Consider the following 17,247-nt stretch of genomic DNA (forward strand, 5'->3'; position numbering starts at 1 on the left):
TCAGACTGGGCCGAAGGTTTACCTTCCAACAAGACAATGACCCTAAGCACACAGCTAAAATAATGAAGGAGTGGCTTCACAACAACTCCGTGACTGTTCTTGAATGGCCCAGCCAGAGCCCTGACTTAAACCCAATTGAGCATCTCTGGAGAGACCTAAAAATGGCTGTCCACCAACGTTTACCATCCAACCTGACAGAACTGGAGAGGATCTGCAAGGAGGAATGGCAGAGGATCCCCAAATCCAGGTGTGAAAAACTTTTTGCATCTTTCCTAAAAAGACTCATGGCTGTATTAGATCAAAAGGGGCTTCTACTAAATACTGAGCAAAGGGTCTGAATACTTAGGACCATGTGATATTTCAGTTTTTCTTTTTTAATAAATCTGCAAAAATGTCAACAATTCTGTGTTTTTCTGCCAATATGGGGTGCTGTGTGTACATTAATGAGGGAAAAAATGAACTTAAATGATTTTAGCAAATGGCTGCAATATAACAAAGAGTGAAAAATTTAGGGGGCTGAATACTTTCCGTCCCCACTGTATCTCCCTCCACTATATCCATTTTAACTGTGGGTAGCTAAAGCTGCTGCTTGTTCACTTCCTGGATTTACACACACACCCCTCCAGCTCTGAAGCTCTTATTGACCGACCCTCTTATGACTCATTCCCCCTCCCTTCCTGGCAAACTCTCAAAAGAGAGAGCTGTGCATGAGGTCATAAGCCTAGGCTAATGACCAGACAAGAAACAGGAAGTGGGCTGTATAAAGGGATTTACTGGCGGAAAAAAAAGTTTTTACTATCCAAAGTTAACAACAAGGGCAGAAGATTTAATAGATGGAAAGATGAAAAAAAATGATTGATGGTCTGCTTTCAACACTATTGTAATCTGAGGACTCTTCACAGCAACCTGGACTACACAAAGGCCCCTTTCACACTGAGGCATTTCTAAACTGCCAGTAAAACACTGAACACTTTTGAAAAGCTTTTCAGGCGCTTTTGAAGAGCTTTCCATTCAATGGAGAGGGGAGTTTTTTCACCACCCTGCCAGCGCACTACCCCAGTGTGAAAGCATTCATTGATTTTAATTGAAATAGTTTTTCGTGAGCTTTTCAGGTGCTTATTTTTTTTTTAGCGTGAAAGCGCCTGAAAAGCGCCTCAGTGTCAAAGTCTTCTATAGATGGGCTTATACGGTATGCTCAAGCTGATCAACAAAGATATGTACAATGACTGCACCAGCACATTACCCAAGAGAGATGCTCTGCAATCCTAGGCTCAATATCCGTGGGTGCTTGTTTCTACAATATAATCTTTAAACACAAGAGCAGCAAGGCATGGCATGGACATAGAAGAACTACCTAGCCAGCAATAAGCCCCAAGTATGAATTTTGGTCTTTAAATCAAGCATTGTGTCCTTTTGAATAGTACACTCAGTTTACAAACAACTGTAGATTTGGGCAAAGGTCACCAGGAAAAAAATTTGCTCGCCCGCAGCAGATGACTTTAGTCCCGTACAGATCAATCCATCAACATAAACAGGGAAAGGAACAGAGTAAACCAACATCTACACCTAAAGGGCCGAACAAACCTATGTCTATTGGGTGAAACTAAACATCAAAAAAAAAAAAAAAAAAAAAAAAAAAAAAAGGTAGCCAGACTGTAATATAGTGAACTTATTAGCTTGCCTTCTCGCCACCACCACTCTGGCTGCTGGGAGTAAAACATTAGCCCTGGGTAAACTGATAGTTCTTACTTAGGCAAGCCATACATGAATCAATGTTCTCTCTTTCCCTCCACCGCGGGTCAACTGGAGTACAATCAGCCTGTCCATACATAGATTGAAATTCCATAAGTCCCTGCTGAACCAGCCAAATCTCCATCCATGTGTGGCTGGCTTTAGAGTTTACACAGGGCTGAGGACTTTCACCCACCACCTATGAGCACTTACGGCCCAAGCAGCCAATCACCAATGCGGTCACATGGAAGAAAAGGCGTGAGTCACATGCTCCTCCCTACCCAGAAGTCCCCGGTATTGTTTGTCTTACTTTCAGTGAACAGGTTTTGTTTTCTCTGCACTGGCAAAGCACAACCAAGACGTTAACAGTTCATGCCGGTTCACACAGGGCGGCATCAAAGTCGTCCGACTCTAAAGCCGCCCCGTACATCGCAACTTCAGCGCGGCTCGCAGAATGACTTCTGTATAGAAGACACTGCAAGCCACTCCGAAGTCATCCCAAAGTAATACAGGACCCTTTTTCTAAGTCGGAGTGACTTGGGTCGTTCCTATTACAATGGTTCTATTGCAATGCATGGAGCACGACTTGTCAGGCGGCTAAGTCGCTTGTGTGAACCGGCACTTCAAGACTACATATTTATAATTAAATAATGATAATAATAAAAAAAATATATATATATATATCACAATAATGCTGCACATGGAATCAGAGTGGGGAATTAAATTGTGTAAACACCCTGTACAGCTTCAGGTTGGTGAGCCCATTGTGTCAAATACCAATATATTGTTCCTAAAGCCATAACATACAGGTGCACTATATTGCCAAAAGTATCGGGACGCCTGCCTTTACACGCACATGAACTTTAATGGCATCCCAGTCTTAATCCGTAGGGTTCAATATTTAGTTGGCCAAACCTTTGCAGCTATAACAGCTTCAACTCTTCTAGGAGGACTGTCCACAAGGTTTAGGAGTGTGTCTATGTGAATGCTTGACCATTCTTCCAGAAGTGCATTTGTGAGGTCAGGCACTGATGTGGACAAAAAGGCCTTGCTAGCAGTCTGCTTTAATTCCTCCCAAAGGGGTTCTATTGGGTCTGGGTCAGGATTCTGTGCAGGCAAGTCAAGTTCCTCCACGCAAAACTCGCTCATCCATGTCTATATGGACCTTGCTTTGTGTACTGGTCAGCAGTCAGGTTGGAAAAGGAAGGGGCCATCCCCAAACTGTTCCCACAAAGTTTGGAGCATGAAATTGTCCAAAACATCTTGGTATGCTGACACCTTAAGTGTTCCCTTTATTGGAACTAGGGGGCCAAGCCCAACCCCTGAAAAGCAACCCCAAGACATGGATGAGCGAGTTTGGGGTGGAGGAACTTGACTGGCCTGCACAGAGTCCTGACCTTAACCCGACAGAACACCTTTGGGATGAATTAGAGCGGAGACTACGAGCCAGGTCTTCTTGTCCAACATCAGTGCCTGACCTCACAAATGCACTTCTGGAAGAATGGTCACATTCCCATAGACACTCTCCTAAACCTTGTGGACAGCGTTCCCGGAAGAGCTGAAGCTGCAAAGGGTGGGTCAACGAAATAATGAGCACTAGGGACTAAGACGCAATTAAAGTTCATGTACGTGTAAAGACAGGCGTCCCAATACTTTTGACAATACAGTGCACTTTGTATTTGAACCAATATTTTTGCCTGGGAGTCATATCTAGTAAATCTGAGGGCATGTCTGAATTGTGGTATCATTCATTGATATGGAAGAGGACACTACCGGAAGAGGACACTACCGTAGGGCACACCAAAAATTATACAATACCACACTAAACCTCATAGGCAACTATTGTCTTTAAACGATTAACTCACACCTCACAATACAGGTCCTCTTACCTTCCGATGAAGAGGAAGGATCCGGTCAGGCCTCACCACCCTCCTCCTCTTGCAGTGGAGGACAGGCCTTGTTCTTGCACACACAGAGCTGCTGTCCGATATGGTAGTGGTGGACTTGGTGGACATCTGCTCTTCAATCTCGGAGCATGAACGCTGGGGGAGCCTGTTGAAGAAGGAGACCAGATATGAAGTTTCAATGTGGAAAAAAACAGAATATGACATAAGGAGGAAGTCCTGAAACAAGGACTCACTTTCGGACAGTCACCAGGGCTATTTGAGATGTGTAGAAGGGATGATCAATAGAAATCTTGTTTACAGGAAGGCCAGCTTCAGCCACAATTGCCATTTCAGTTTGCCATGATTATTGACAAGTTGAAGCTCATTCAGGCTCCGTATTTGACTAAAGTCAAGGTCAGCTCATGGTGTGACACCATCCTCTTTGAATCTTTTGAAGTTAAAACAAATTACTGGGGACAAGGAAAGATGTTGACCATTGCTCGACCTTTTAGGAACGATCAGACACAAAAACAGTGGGGAAACGTCATCACTGGTGTACCACAGCTGTAGGAACCCAACCGTGATTCAACCCAATGCTTCTTGACCAAACTATCAACTTTGTGCTGAGACAGCAGAAACTGGCAGATCAACGGGTATTCATTATACAATTACGCCAATATAAAAAAAAAAAAAAAAAAAAAAAAAAACTGGCACAACTACAGTTAGGCCTTTGTTTACATGAACTTCAGCTTGTATAAGAGCGTTGTGTACAGCAAGTTTTACAAGCATTTCCAGAGCTTTGCCTTTCAAGTATCATACAGCTCCAGTAAGGAATGTTAAACAGAGATCTTAATAGGAGTGCTGTCACTTTAAACAAGCTGCTTGCAGTCTTCAAGCTTATTGATGACTGCTAGCAGCTTCTTTAACATGACAGTCAGCACTCCTATTAAGACCCGTGCTTAACAGTCCCAATGTAGACCTAAAGACTTCTTTAACTGCTTCAGCCCCGGGAGATTTTATCCCCTTCCTGACCAGAGCACTTTTTTGCGATTTGGCACTGCGTTGCAAGTGCTTTCACACTGCTGGCGCCTGGGCGCCGGCGGTAAATCGCCGCCATTTTTAGCGCCACTTTACCGTTGTTTTAGCAGCGCTATTCGGGCCGCTAGCAGGGCGGTTTTAACTCACTACCGGCCGAAAAAGGGTTAAAACCGCCCGCAAACCACCACTGCAGCGGCGGTTTGCTGGAGGTACTACCCAACGATTTCAATCGACATGTGCATTCGTTTTCGTCCGAATTTTGGGTATTTTCGTTATCGTTTTAACAAACGTGCAGAATCCGAAAACGGAGAGATCCGACGTAAACAAATGCTTTATTTTCGTTTTCTTTCCGACAACAGTTCGATATAGATAGGAGATTTGAACTGACACTGACAATAGCGATCTGTGTCCATCGAACCTGGGGTCGAATATGCCTAACCTTAGCTCTATTAGTCCAAGATTATTCTACTTAGAGGAAAGATTTTAAATGAAGATTCGATGAAGCAGTCGCTGCGAGCGGACATTTCTGGTCAAATGCTCAGCCCATAGGCTATAGAAGAATTCTAATGTTGGCTGACTAGTAATAATAATTAATATAATTATTACTAGTGTCGTACAACATTAGAATTCTACTATAGCTTGTAGGTGGAACATTCGAGCGGAAATGTACCACTGCGGCGTCTTACAGTTTAGCTGCTCCGTCTAATCTTCTTAGGACATTCGACAGACACCATAAGCCTTCAATGACAGATTCGACCTTCATTATATCGCATTTTCGGACAAATGCATTTTTTAATGAAACAAAATAAATAAAAACTCATTTCGGGAGTAACTAAATAAATTTATTTTTCGGTCGAAAACGAAATTAAATATATTTCAGTGTGCACATATCTAGATTTCAATGGGCAGGGGCGCTATAGGAGCAGTGTATTCACCGCTCCTACAGCGCTGCAAAGAAGCTGCTTGCAGGACTTTGTGACTCCCTGCCAGCATAGCGCTCCAGTGTGAAAGCACTCAGGCTTCAACACTGGGATTGCAGCTGAGGCTTTTTTCAGGCGTTTTACAGGCGCTATTTTTAGCGCTAAAGTGCCTGAAAAATGTCTCCCGTGTGAAAGGGGTCTTAACTGACAATTGCGCGGTCGTGCCACATTACACCAAAACAAAATTGATGTCCTTTTTTTCCCATAAATAGAGCTTTCTTTTGGTGGTATTTGATCACCTCTGCGGTTTTATTTTTTGCGCTATAAACAAATAAAGAGCGATAATTTTGAAAAAAAAAACAATATTTTTTAATTTTTGCTATAATAAATATCCCCAAAAAATATATAAAAAAAACCCAAATGTTTTCCTCAGTTTAGGCCGATATATATTCTTCTACACATTTTTGGTAAAAATCGCAATAAGCGTATATTGATTGGTTTGCGAAAAATGTATAGCGCCTACAAAATAAGGGATAGTTTTATGGCATTTTTATGTTATTATTTATTTATTTTTTTTTTTTATTAGTAATGGCGGCAATCTGCGACATTTTGGCGGACACATCGGACACTATTTTGGGACCATTGTCATTTATACAGCGATCAGTCCTATAAAAATGCACTGATTACTGTGTAAATTACACTGGCTGGAAAGGGGTTAAACACTAGGGGGCGATCAAGGGATTAAGTGTGTCCTAGGGAGTGATTCTAACTGTGGGGGGAGGGGGGATACCACTGACACGACAGTGATCACTGCTGATGACAGGGAGCAGATGATCCCCTGTCATGTCACTAGACAGAATGGGGAAATGCCTTGTTTACATCCCTGTTCTGCGGCTCCGTGACACGATCGCGCGACACCGGGTCCGCGGGTCCTGCTGGCACGGTCACGCGCCCGCTAATTAAAGGGAACGTACAGGTACGCCCATTTGCCCAACGCTGCCATTGTGCCGACGTATATCGGCTTGCAGCGGTCGGCAAGTGGCTTCAACAAAAGCAACCCGAAATGCTTCACAAAAGCTTGCTGTACATGCTGCTCTCATAGTGTGAACTTAAAGGGAGCTACAGTGAATCCGGAAAGTATTCAGAGCTTCCCTTTTTCCACATTTTGTTATGTTACAGCCTTATTCCAAAATGGATTAAAATTCATTATTTTCCTCAAATTTCTACAAATACCCCATAATGACAACGTGAAAAAAGTTTGTTTGAAATCTTTGCAAATTTATTAAAAATAAAAACAAAACAAAACAAAAAAAAATCAAAACATTTATTCACAGGTTTGCCATGACACTCAAAATTGAGCTCAGGTGCATCCTGTTTCCACTGATCATCCTTGAGATGTTTCTACAACTTGATTGGAGTCCACCTGTGGTAAATTCAGTTGATTGGACAGGATTTGGAAAGGCACACACCTGTCTATAAAAGGTCCCACAGGTAACAGTGCATGTCAGAGCACAAACCAAGCCATGAATTCAAAGGAACTGTCTCTAGATCTCCGAGACTGTATTGAGGTACAGATCTAGGGAAGGGTACAGAAAAATGTCTGCAGCATCAAAGGTCCCAATGAGGACAGTGGTTTCCATCATCCGTAAATGGAAGAAGTTTGGAAGCACCAGGACTCTTCTTAGAGCGGGCTGCCCGACCAAACTGAGCGATCGGGGGGGAGAAGGGCCTTAGTCAGGGAGGTGACCAAGAACCGATGGTCACTCTGACAGAGCTCCAGTGTTTCTCTGTGGAGAGAGGAGGCCCCCCCCAAATCCAACCCAATGAAGCTTGATAGGTCCTGCAAAAAAGATGGGGAGAAACTGCCCAAAATAGGTGCGCCAAGCTTGTAGCATCATACTCAAAAAGACATGAGGCTGTAATTGGTGCCAAAGGCGCTTCAACAAAATATTGAGCAAAGGCTGTGAATACTTCGGGTACATGGGATTTTTTTTTCATTTTTTATTTTTAATAAATTTGCAAAGATTTCAAACAAACTTCTTTCACGTTGTCATTATGGGGTATTGCTTGTAGAATTTTGAGGAAAATAATGAATTTAATCCATTTTGGAATAAGGCTGTAACATAACAAAAATGTGGAAAAAGTGAAGCGCTGTGAATACTTTCCGGATGTGCTGTACACAGTGTGGTTCAAGGAATTGAAAGAGCAGCTAAAGGAGAAAAGAAAGTAGACACCATCCATGTAGAGGTTGAGCAATAAGGGGGGGGGGGGGGGGGGACAAAAAACAAAAAAAAACTTTTCATGAAAAACAGACACCCCCTCTGAGGTTTAATAATTTTATAGAAAAAAAAAACCTCATCTGTGCTGAATTTTGCTTTATGAACCAAATGTTTTTATGACAAAACTATCATGGGGTAAAATACAAGAAAAAAAATTTAAAAAGTCATGATGGCTTAATAAATTGATCCTGAAGAAGTTTATGTTTGGTGTACACATCTTAAATAGATGATGGGTAATGAAAGGTTTTTCATCACTGGGGCCGATTATGCCATTACAACGGTGAAACCCACCAAGTTTTAGCGCAGTCCCCTCCCCCTATCTCCATCTGCAGTAAAATGAGCCAGTATCCTGGTAATGTACTTTGTTCAGCTTGAATAGATTATGCTATATTTTTTTAAAACCCAAGTTTTACGTTAAATTCAATTTGTTATTCTCCCAAATTTACCTTCCGAACATTTGAACAAAATGCCTCACCATGTTAAAAAATAGCAGGAGATACTTCTACATTTGTACAACTCCTTTAATACTAGAAGTAGCTTGAACTATCCACAGATAGATGGGGGGGAAAAAAAAAAAATCAAAAAATCTATTAGCCTGAAAATAAGGTCTGTCGTTCACAAATCATACTCACATAACAACTCCATTAATGGGCTTCTGCAGGATTTTCGCTTCTGTATTTCCAGTCTCGGCCTACAGAGTGCAGAAACAGAAAAGATCAGTCAGACACAACGGCATTATTACATCGGATTGAATCATATAGATTGCACGAAGGTGCCGTTACAAGTAGTCGCCACCAGAGGGGGATAGTGCTGTCTCAAGTCGCTCTTCTGCCAGTTGTTCTCTACAAATATGCTGCAGTAATGACACCAGATGGGAGGGGTGTGAAAATTCCAGATTATGGGATGCAGTGTAATAACTAAAATAAACCCTTCCTGTAATATATGGGGGGAAAAAAAAATAAGCTAACATTTTCCAGTGTTTAAAAAGGAAAAACTACACAGAGCAGCATCAGCTCCAATGACTGCAATATATAACCACATCAGTATGTTTGCTGGGAAGGTCTGATTCAGGAAAAAATGACCGACTCCCATCAGGCAATGGAAACATTCAAAGCTTTGATGTGTAAGCTCTGCTGTCAGTCAGCATGATGTTATTCAGGTTACATAATGTGGACCTGGTGTAAGTGAAGGCAGCTTATTACAAGTGCCCTGAACAGAAGACCACGACGCTCTGCTATAAACAAAAAAATAAGTAAATCAGCAGCAATCAAGCCCTATGTGGGCAGGACGTTCTGTGAATGGTTCCATAGAAAAAGTGTACCACATAAAATGGAAGAAAAAAAAACAAAAAAGAAAACAACGTTAGCTTTACTGAACATACCAAAATAACAGCAAGTTCTGTCTCAATTGCGGTTACCTGCATTTGTTACTTTTAAGCTTTGATCTACTCTGCCTCTTGCGTTTACTATGGAGATTTTTAAATCAAATTTGGCCACAGGGTGGCGCACTTTTAAGCCTGAGAACTTCTGCAGCAGTTGAAAACAAATGCATTGCAAACAACATAAACAGACAATGAATAAAACATGGTTCAATGTGATTTCCATCCACATGTCTGCATTTAAGCCCTCGTTCACACTGGTGCGACTTGTCATGCGATTTAACAGTTCAAAATGGCATGACAAGTCACACCCTATGGAACTGTTCAAATAGGTGCGACTCCAATTTGAAAAAAGGTTCCTGCACTATTATTGGGGATTTCATGTGCGACTTGCAAGGACATCTGTGCATGAAGTCGGACAGAAGCCGCACATAAAATCTCACTGACCAGCAGCTTTAAAATCGCACTGAAGTAGCGCGATTTCAAAGGAGGGACCCCTTGTAACTGTCCTGGTCATTTGAAGGGGGTCACCATTCTCTCAGATGTTCCTATTTTATATAATATAGTTGGAAACGGAAAACAGTGGGCACCTAATCCTTCAAGCAAGGCAAAAAACCACCCACTGCCTGGGCCTTTTAAAAGTAATATGAGCCATGAGGCGACACCAGCCTACAAGACGCTAAATCACACCTAAAGCGACCTTTTTTTGTGGCCCAAAAACATGCTGAGCAGAAGGGGGCAAAGCAAACACCGTTGGCACCCATTTACACTCACTGGAGCGATGTGGTGCAATTCATTTTGGCACCCGAACGCACCGTGTGGTGCACTAACAGAAATGCTACATACACCTTTGTCTGAGCGTTAGCGGAACACAATATAGTGGGAATGTGTGTTACAATACGTAATATGTAAGTGAGAGCGATGTGGCTGGACCTTCTCCAAAGATGCAGAGAAAGCAGAGGATACAAAATCCTACAAGTGATTCAAAAATCACATCAGGGACTTCTCATGGATGAAGAGTGTCCTGTGTGTGGTGGCTGCTGTGTAAGTCTTCTGCCCCTGGATAATGGTTTCCACAGTGAAAAACATGAATGGAGTATAAAAGAAAGGTCCACCTTTCAAAAAAGAAAACGCTTTTCAATGTGGCAACCGACAGCGCAGGTTCTATGAATGGAGAGGGGGCACAAAGGGTGGGCATGATCAGCACTTGATGAGTGCCTGTCACTGGTGAAGCCTCTACATAACACCAGCAGCACTGAAGATCACCGTTGTAGGGGGTATTTGGGGGCAGAGGACTTTCTTTAGGTTTCAAACGAATACAGCAACCATCAGCACAGAACACACACTTCATTCATGGGAAGAGTCGGTCCTGGTTTCTTTTTTAGGCTTCATGTGTACTGTGCGTTTGCTCAGCACCTCTACAAGTGCCTTTTCTCCTGGCAGAAGAAAAGCTGCTTAGAAAAAAACACAGTAAAAGCCGCATTTTGAACGCGTTACATATTAAATGTATTTTATTAGCCTGAATATTAATTGATTTTGGCCATTAGAATGCATTAAAGTGTGGCTACAGGCATTTTTTAAAGTTAAAATATTACCATGGCATACTTATCTGCTCTGTGCAAGGGTATTCCACAGAGAACCTCCTCTTCAGGGGCCCCCTACCGGCGATACTGGCTCCTCCTCTTTTCCATGTGCCCATAAAGCAGGCCGCTTGCTATGGGGGGGCCACATGAGCATGCTCACTCCTGAGCTGTGTCTATAGAGCCACGCTCCATAGACACAAACAGCGTGGCTTGGCCCCTTTACTACTCACAGCATTTGACAGCAGCAGAAGCCAATGGCTCCTGCTGCTGTCCGAGTCCCTGTGTGAAGAGGAAGAGAGGAGTGCACCGTGCTAAATTAAGGACTCGGGTAAGTATTTAGGGAGGTGGGGGGGAGGACAGCAAGCTGTAAAACATTTTTTTTTACTTTAATTCAGGGAATACATTAAAAAAAAGGTAAAAAAAACACATTTTGGTTTCAGAACTACTTTAAAGTGGATCACAGGATTGCCGTTCGTTCTGCATTCCGGTGACCCGTTTTCAGCAGTGGGCTACAGCCCGCTGACGTGTCAGAGCCGGTCCAGGCTGGGGCAAGATCGAGACAAGGATCCTCAATAGGCTCAGCGAGCCGCTGAGAGCCTGAACTGGCCACTTGCTCCACAGCCCGGCACTCTAGTGAGCGTGGGGGAGCAGACAGCAGTGTTTAATCGCTCGGTTCTCAGTGTTAGAGCTAACAGGGGACAGATGCAGCATCATGCTGCATCTACCTAGGTAAGCATGATTCTGAAGAACCCCCCCCCATACTTCTCTTTTAACACACAGATACGCCTAAACATCTTTAGAGTAAATGTAAGCTTATGCGCATTTTTCTGCCCACACGCTCCACTCCTGATCGCACTAGTTATTTTTTTTATGAACACTCGTCTTCTAAAACATCTGTAAACACCTATGTGTGCAAGAGCGCATAGAATAACATACTTACAGGCTGAAAATATAGACACCAAAACGCCTGTAAAAGTGATGTTTATTTCTGGCCAGTCTGCTCTTTAAAGTGGAAGTAAACCCATTTTTACTTGTACCTACAGGTAAGCCTATAAGGCTTACCTGTACATACAGTGAATATCTCCAAAACCTGTACAGTTTAGGGGATATTCACACTGCATGCAGTCGATGTAACCCGTGCCATCCCTTCAGAGTAACGTGCCGCAGTCTATTGTGTCATCGGGGCGCAGCCAATCAGCCAGCCGGAGGATGCCAAAACCGGGAGGAAGACTGGGTGAAGAAGGAAGCCCTATCAGGGGCTACAGCGTGCCACTGGAGGGCTTCATTCTGAGGTAAGCATTTCATAATGTGTTAGTAGGCGATGCGTACTAGCACATTATGCAATTGTCTTGCAGGGTTAAAAAAAAAAAAAAAAAAAGAAGCTTTACTAAGAATGCCGACTACTTGGATGAATACACCGATACAAACCTACAGGAAATTGCAAAAATGTAATGTCACAATAGAAGAACCCGGTGTGCATTCACTGAAAACACACCATAGCTTCCATCTTTACCCATTCCTTACCTTTCGTTCAGGGTCTGCTGATGTGGATGTAGAGATTGCGGTTCTGCTGTCTGGAGAAATATGCGATGTGTCCCCCAAACAGCTTTCTGAAGGACCGGCATCACCAAGGAGAATCTGGCCCTGTGAACAGACAAAATCAATGCCGATTAGGGAACAAACCAAATATATAAAAGGCTCATTCCATGAGAACAGAAGGAAAGTGAGACCCTGCGAGTATTCCCCGCGGAGCCGACTGTAACCAGCCAGAAAGGAGAAGCGCTCCCAGGTCAATTCCACGCTCACCTTTCCTGCTCGCAGCTGTCTGTAGAAGTCGGTGTGTTGCCGGATACGGTATTCCAAGTCGGAGACGTGAGCCTGTAACCAGTTCCACCGACTCACAACATCTGCCCGCTCCCGAGGCCATGTCCACTCACAGCGCCTTTTCCTGCAAAAAACAAAGATAGGGAAGCTTTCAATACCAGCTCAAAACAAAATGCTGATGCCTGGAAAGAAAACATAAGCAAAAAGGGAAATAACCAAACGTTCTCACATATAAAAAGTGTCAAGAAAGCCTTAAGCTGTCCATTTAAAAAATAATAAATGTATTTGCGAATGCAATATAAACAGCTGAATTTGTCTCGACAGCACTCTGCAATCCCCTGTGACACAGCAAAGCACAATGGGATAGGGAAGCCTACCAATATAAGCCAATCAGGCTCTCCTACAAGGTACTGAGGCTGACAGGTAAAATGCTGATAGGCGGAGAGAGCAAAGGGATGACTGCAGCAGACTGTCCAAGCTGTACTGAAGTCAAGGATCTGGCTGTGCAGTATGGCAGGAATGTCGGGCTCACAAGGCTGCTTGAGGGGAAAAAAAAAAACTGACAGAGGAAACCAATCCTCTTTCAGAATATCAACTGCACATGCAGTCATATAATCCATCTTTAACCAGGTCGTTTAATTTTACATTTCAACCTCACCTATATTTTTTTTTACCTGGAAACACGCAAGCAACAAAATGTGGCAACATAATAGAGAACAGATCATTTTACTTTAAGTCCTCATGCACATGGACGTTTTTACAGCTGCTTTTTTGAGCTTTTTTTGCAGCTTAAAAAGGCCTGTCTATGTTAGTCTATGGCTTCATGCCCACCTAGGCGTTTTTGAGCTGCAAGTGGCATAAGCGTTTTTAAGCTGTAAAAAAAACCCAGGACCAGTGCGTTCTGAAAGACGTTTTTCAGCTGTAAAAACGTTCTAACACTGAAAAACGCTCAAAAACGCTCAAAAACGCTTAAAAAGCTAACGCGGAAAAACGCTCAAAAACGCTAAAAAACGCTATTGCAAAAACGCTGAAAAAAGCTGAAAAAAGTTTAAAAAATTCACTGCAAAGATACTGGCGTTTTCATAACGTTTTTTTAACAGCCTGTGTGCATGAGGGCTTACACTTGATCACAATGCATCACAGTTAAAAGGAAGCATTTAAAGTACAGCACCAGTCCAATATTAAAACAAAAAGCTCAGTAAAAAACAAACAAAACAAAAAAACAAAAAAAACAAAAAAAAAAAAACAAAAACAAAAAACAAAAAAAAAAAACAAACACATTTGATAAAATACTCCCCTTCAATCCGGAGCCGTCCCCTGCAATCCTTTTTAGCCACAAAATGCAGCAAGCATTATTGCATCCATCATTCGAGCCCAGGCTGTCATGGAGCCTCCCGACATTGAAAGGGAAGCAGCATGGTGATTAGATCATCTCTCGGGTTTATCTACTCCTATCAGCATGATCCTTGTAAGCACATAACCAATTGTGCTGCTTCCCTGTTTATCACTTAGCCCTGCTGTACAGGGAATACAGGGGGCTGATGCCAAGTCATACTCACATACTTACACGGTTTGTACTTAAACCCTCACTTTTTTTTTCCCTCTAAATAATGAATTTAGCTCCTTAATTGACCTGGGCTAACCCGGGAGTACCTACACAAAAAGGGAACTCTGTAGGACCCAAAGACGGCTTTCACACCGAGCTGAGGGGGGAGTCGGTGGTAAAGCAGCGTTATTTTTAGCTGCGTTTTTCGGCCGCTAGCAGGGCGGTTTTAACCCCCCGCTAGCGGCCGAAAAGGGGTTAAATCCGCCCGCAAAAGCGCTGCCCCATTGATTTCAATGGGGAGCAGCGGTGAGTTCACCGCTCCAAAGAAGCTGCTGGCAGGAATTTTTGTGACGCCCTGCCAGCGCACCGCTCCAGTGTGAAAGCCCTTGGGCTTTCACACTGGAGTGAATGGAGCCGCTTTTTTCAGGCGATACACAGGCGATATTTTTAGCGCTGTAGCGCCTGAAAAACGCTGGCAGTGTGAAAGGGGTCTCCCTAAATCCAAATCAGGGGACCATCTTATTCAAACAGAAAAGTGTTATTAAACCCACATCATAAAAAATTATCAAATGATGCATATTACATGCTGTTCATACTCAGTCACTATAGGATTCCTTTTCTGTATGCTGCAAAAATCCTGGTTGTTCCTGTTGTTCTCTGTCACCCCCTCCTGTCCATGTCCCCATTGCAGTTGTGGATTTTGCAGCTGTGGTGGCAACTCTGCACATGCTCAGTTTTCAGTGGAGTTTCTATGCTGAGCATTTCCTCCCTATCACATCACACATCTTGGCGTATAAACAGTGGTAAATGGCAGCTAACTTCATCCCTCTCTTCCTCCATGCCCACTAATCAGCTAAACACAATGGAGGTTGAAAATGACATCTCTATTGACGGAGGCTTCACCGCCCTCTTATTCTAAGACACAGACTGGAGGGGTGTGACAACCTGTGACTGGCAGAAATCCGCCCACACTAGGTTATGGCCAAAAAAATTTATAAAGATTTGATTTTAAATATATATTTGTATGCCTATTTAAAACCGTTTGATATTTTTACTCTGCATCCAAAAGCCTGTTTTGTTTTTTTTTTTTTTGAACGTGTGACCAGCAGCAGAAGACTAGAAGCTCCGCCTGCTTATGTTTCCCTGCAGACAGGTTGGGAAAGATCTGGGTCATGTCACAGCTGTATATTGATTAGGAAAAATGTACTTGGATGCTTTTTTAAAATAAAATAATTACAGTGCCATCATCCACATACAGAAAGAGAATGGATACAGGGCTGCATTCATTTGTACCTTCACATCCACATGAAGTTCAGCTTTAAAGTATAAGATGCCTACAGGAGCCCCAGTCCTATGACCTGGGCTTTATTCCCCCCCCCTAGGCACAGCTGTGGTCAGAGTCTGCGGTCTGATAGAGGATGACAGTACATGTCAATGCACGCTTTTCAGTTACCAGCCAACCATGACGCACCAGTTTCAAAACCGAAGATCAGAAAATGAAAAAAAAAAAAAAAATCCTCTATATAATTTTCAGCAATCGTATACTGGCCGACACCATACATCTCATGTGGTCTTCGGCTCGTACACCTCTAATCTGTGATACTCAGAAGTGCTGCTTTTTTTTCGCGGACATCCCACAGCTGACTGTATTTATGGTCAGAGCCAATCAACAGTCAAACGACACAATTCTGGAGATTACAAACTATGAGCAATGAACTGTGAAATGAGAGCTTGCATGCAGTAACACGGGCCCATTAAACACCCAGACAGGCTAGGTTTTCCTGCCACGGCCAAAAATATTCTGCAGCGTCATCCACAACCTGAAGATGAGTCATCACTGGCGGAAGAAATATGAAATCACCAAAGAAAATCAAAACTCCCTGAAAACACATTAAATGACGATGGTTTATTACAGTGAGCGAGTCGAAGAGACGCGGGAAAATCATAGAACGGGTAATATGCATCGTGTTTTATTAATAGCAAAACCTGCAAAGACGATTCTAAATCAAGGGCAAGCCTCTAACCGGGGGGGCAGAGACTTCCCTTGTAATCATGGAGTCGCATGTAGTGTCAGGGCTGATCGATTCTCCTATGTCCATATATTCCTTCATCAAGCTTGTCCTTATTCGCCGAAGGGACAAAACTTCTTGTTTTGGGTCACGAAGCATCCAATCACTGCCTCGCTGCGTGGTAACAAATGTGGAAGTGCTCCCTCCCCTCCCTGCTCTGCGTCAGTGCCGCCCCCTCCCCTCCCTGCTCTGCGTCAGTGCCGCCCCCTCCCCTCCCTGCTCTGCGTCAGTGCCGCCCCCTCCCCTCCCTGCGTCAGTGCCGCCCCCTCCCCTCCCTGCTCTGCGTCAGTGCCGCCCCCTCCCCTCCCTGCTCTGCGCCAGTGCCCGCCCCCTCCCTGCTCTGCGCCAGTGCCCGCCCCCTCCCTGCTCTGCGCCAGTGCCCGCCCCCTCCCTGCTCTGCGCCAGTGCCCGCCCCCTCCCTGCTCTGCGCCAGTGCCCGCCCCCTCCCTGCTCTGCGCCAGTGCCCGCCCCCTCCCTGCTCTGCGCCAGTGCCCGCCCCCTCCCTGCTCTGCGCCAGTGCCCGCCCCCTCCCTGCTCTGCGCCAGTGCCCGTCCCCTCCCTGCTCTGCGTCAGTGCCGCCCCCTCCCCTCCCTGCTCTGCGTCAGTGCCGCCCCCTCCCCTCCCTGCTCTGCGTCAGTGCCGCCCCCTCCCCTCCCTGCTCTGCGTCAGTGCCGCCCCCTCCCCTCCCTGCTCTGCGTCAGTGCCGCCCCCTCCCCTCCCTGCTCTGCGTCAGTGCCGCCCCCTCCACTCCCTGCTCTGCGTCAGTGCCGCCCCCTCCCCTCCCTGCTCTGCGTCAGTGCCGCCCCCTCCCCTCCCTGCTCTGCGTCAGTGCCGCCCCCTCCCCTCCCTGCTCTGCGTCAGTGCCGCCCCCTCCCCTCCCTGCTCTGCGCCAGTGCCCGCCCCCTCCCCTCCCTGCTCTGCGCCAGTGCCCGCCCCCTCCCTGCTCTGCGCCAGTGCCCGCCCCCTCCCTGCTCTGCGCCAGTGCCCGCCCCC

The 17,247-nt window shown here is 44.7% G+C and overlaps 1 protein-coding gene across 7 annotated transcripts in view; it reads right to left on the reverse strand.

Annotated features, from left to right (window-relative positions):
• KANSL1 (KAT8 regulatory NSL complex subunit 1) overlaps positions 1-17,247 on the reverse strand; it is a 175,080-nt gene that overhangs the window by 24,347 nt on the left and 133,486 nt on the right. For all 7 annotated transcript variants that reach the window (XM_073607623.1, XM_073607630.1, XM_073607624.1 and 4 more), the window contains 4 exons: positions 12,622-12,763; positions 12,340-12,459; positions 8,487-8,545; positions 3,621-3,783 (listed from right to left, as the gene is read on the reverse strand). In XM_073607623.1, the coding sequence (XP_073463724.1) occupies positions 3,621-3,783; positions 8,487-8,545; positions 12,340-12,459; positions 12,622-12,763 (484 nt within the window). The remainder of the gene's footprint in view (positions 1-3,620; positions 3,784-8,486; positions 8,546-12,339; positions 12,460-12,621; positions 12,764-17,247) is intronic.

This window comes from Aquarana catesbeiana, linkage group LG12 (assembly GCF_042186555.1).
Source record: "Aquarana catesbeiana isolate 2022-GZ linkage group LG12, ASM4218655v1, whole genome shotgun sequence".
NCBI lineage: Eukaryota > Metazoa > Chordata > Amphibia > Anura > Ranidae > Aquarana > Aquarana catesbeiana.